The sequence below is a fragment of the Arachis duranensis genome, chromosome 2, assembly GCF_000817695.3.
Source record: "Arachis duranensis cultivar V14167 chromosome 2, aradu.V14167.gnm2.J7QH, whole genome shotgun sequence".
Classification (NCBI taxonomy): Eukaryota; Viridiplantae; Streptophyta; class Magnoliopsida; order Fabales; family Fabaceae; genus Arachis; species Arachis duranensis.
Genome location: NC_029773.3, coordinates 70,878,024 through 70,880,206, shown reverse-complemented (window position 1 = coordinate 70,880,206; position 2,183 = coordinate 70,878,024). Strand labels below are relative to the sequence as shown.

Sequence of the window (2,183 nt, the reverse complement as noted above, 5' to 3'; positions counted from 1 at the left end):
TCATCCAATTGGTACAAAGGGACCAATTTGGAGGTAGTTCTCAAGAGGACCCAAGTATTCATATAGCAAATTTTTTGCAATGATATGACACTGTGAAAAGTAATGGAGTTATTCCCGAAGCTATTTGGCTGAGACTATTTTTGTTCTCTATGAGAGACAGAGCTACTCAATGGTTCCAATTGCAACCCTTGGACAGCATCACCTCATGGGAGGATTTAGTTAGCAAATTCCTAACTAAATACTTTCTACCCAAAAGCTAGCCCGGTTGAGGAATGACATCAACTCATTCTTCTAAAAGGAGAGCGAGTCGATCTATGAAACTTGGGAGAGGTACAAGGAGATGCTTAGAAGATGTACATATCATGCCTTCTCCAAATGGCTTTAAATCCAAATCTTTTATGATGGTATTTCATAAGCCTCAAGAACGATGATTAACTCATTGGCTGGGAGTTCTTTGCATAGAAAGATGCAAGAAAAAGCACTGAAATTGATAGAGACAGTGGCGACAAAAAATTTTATGTATTCATCTAAAAGGGCGACAAGAAAGGGTATGATGGCACTATAGATGCCCTTCTAGCAAAAAGTGAGGCGATGGTTGTAACGACCTACATCCTTGCCCTCGCCCTCACCGTCACCCTCATCCTCATCCTCATCAGAATGATTTACAACAGAAAAAGAAAAAACCAGAGCACAAAATTTAGCATCAAGAAAATTTTTTAGCAGTAAATTAGTAATAGGGTTATCAAATTAAATTTATCATCAATGTCAAGTAGTGAGCAAACTCAAAACACCAAATGCTATTTTAATTCCTCAGAAGAAAGTGCTAACAACCAATAAGTATTCTAACTTTTCAATAAGAAAAACAAATTCACAGGCTTAATAAACATTAAGCCATATAAGAAACCATCATTGTCATTATTTTCATGGATCAACCAAAAGTAGAACCAGATCACAGCAGCAGCTACGACAACAGTAGAACCAGCTGCCACCACAGTCAACTGAACATTTAAACCCTTCACCCGATTCCCATCCCTACAATAACCCTATTTTCATTCACTCCACTATTCTCAGTATCAACCTTCTGGTTTAGTCCTCTGACCACATTCTCAGCCACTCCTGCTTCTTCCTTCAACCGAGCAACAAACAATTCCAAGCTCTTTTCTCTCCCCTTAGACTTCTTCAGTATCTCCTGCAAGCTTAGTTTCTCCTTAACCCACTCCTCCATATCCGAGCTCTTCAAATTTTGCAAAGCTTTCCAATTCCTTAGTCTTCTGCCCTAATTCCAAAACCTCATTTTCCTTCTCTTGAATCTTTCTCCTCAACTCCTCCTCAATCCTAGTCCACTTGTTCCTCTCATCAACATCTTTTTTCTCCAAAGCCCTAATTTTCTTCTCCAAATCCCTAATTTTTTCTTCACTCTCAGATTTGTCCTTCTTTAGGAATTCAACTTCTCACTCCAGCAATTTCACCTTAGATTCCATCTCTGGTAGCAGCTTCCTAAGCTTAGCAGCCTCAGCCATCATCTCCTCGGTGGCTCTCATATCCGATATGGAGTCATGTTGGAGCGTTGCCAACTCTGTCTCCAGCTCCGCCGTCCTCGCGGTGATCGCACTCGCGGCCTTAGTTGCATCGCACGACTGCTTCAACTTCTTCTCCATCTCTATCGTAACTATGGCTGAGGATAGGAACAGATCGAGAGAGAGGAAAGAGCATATTCCTTCACCACCAGAAGCTCGACGACGGTAGGGTTAATATGGTAGGGTGACGAAAAGGGAGAGAAGAAGAATTGGGGGTTGGGGAGGACGTGGTTTCGAAGAGAATGGTAGAAAAAAGGGGATGGGGAGGGAAGACAGTGAAGAGACACCAAGGTAGGGTGGGGTGGGATTTTGTTTTTATTTTTTCATATTATTTTTATTAATTGTTAAGTATAATTTGGTAAAAAAAAAAGGGATGATTTTATAATATTTTGTAACGTTGAGGATGATTTTAATAACAAAAAAAAGTCGGGGACAAATTTGATTTTCACCCCAAACCTTAGGGATAAAAAAGTACTTAACCCTTTATTTTATTAATTGGAGTTCCTTATTTTTAGAAATTATTTTATTAGAAGTAATTAAATTAATTTTATAACTATTTTAGTTCAATTAAATTCAAATTTCTTATATATATTTTTATTATGCTAA

At 38.6% G+C, this 2,183-nt stretch overlaps 1 protein-coding gene across 1 annotated transcript; it reads right to left on the bottom strand.

The window, feature by feature from the left end:
* Positions 1-1,015: 1,015 nt before the first annotated feature.
* Positions 1,016-1,658, bottom strand: LOC107474889 (uncharacterized). Its single transcript, XM_016094537.1, has 2 exons — positions 1,470-1,658; positions 1,016-1,234 (listed from the first exon to the last, which is right to left on the bottom strand). The coding sequence occupies exons 1-2, from the start codon at positions 1,656-1,658 to the stop codon at positions 1,016-1,018; spliced, it is 408 nt and encodes a 135-aa protein (XP_015950023.1).
* Positions 1,659-2,183: the final 525 nt, after the last annotated feature.

Bases quoted from the DNA above. Each gene is read 5' to 3' on its own strand.
- LOC107474889 (XM_016094537.1), bottom strand. From the start codon at position 1,658: ATGGAGAAGAAGTTGAAGCAGTCGTGCGATGCAACTAAGGCCGCGAGT. The intron at 1,235-1,469 runs GTGAAATTGCTG...CAAAATTTGAAG, and splicing joins TACCAGAGATGGAATCTAAG to AGCTCGGATATGGAGGAGTG.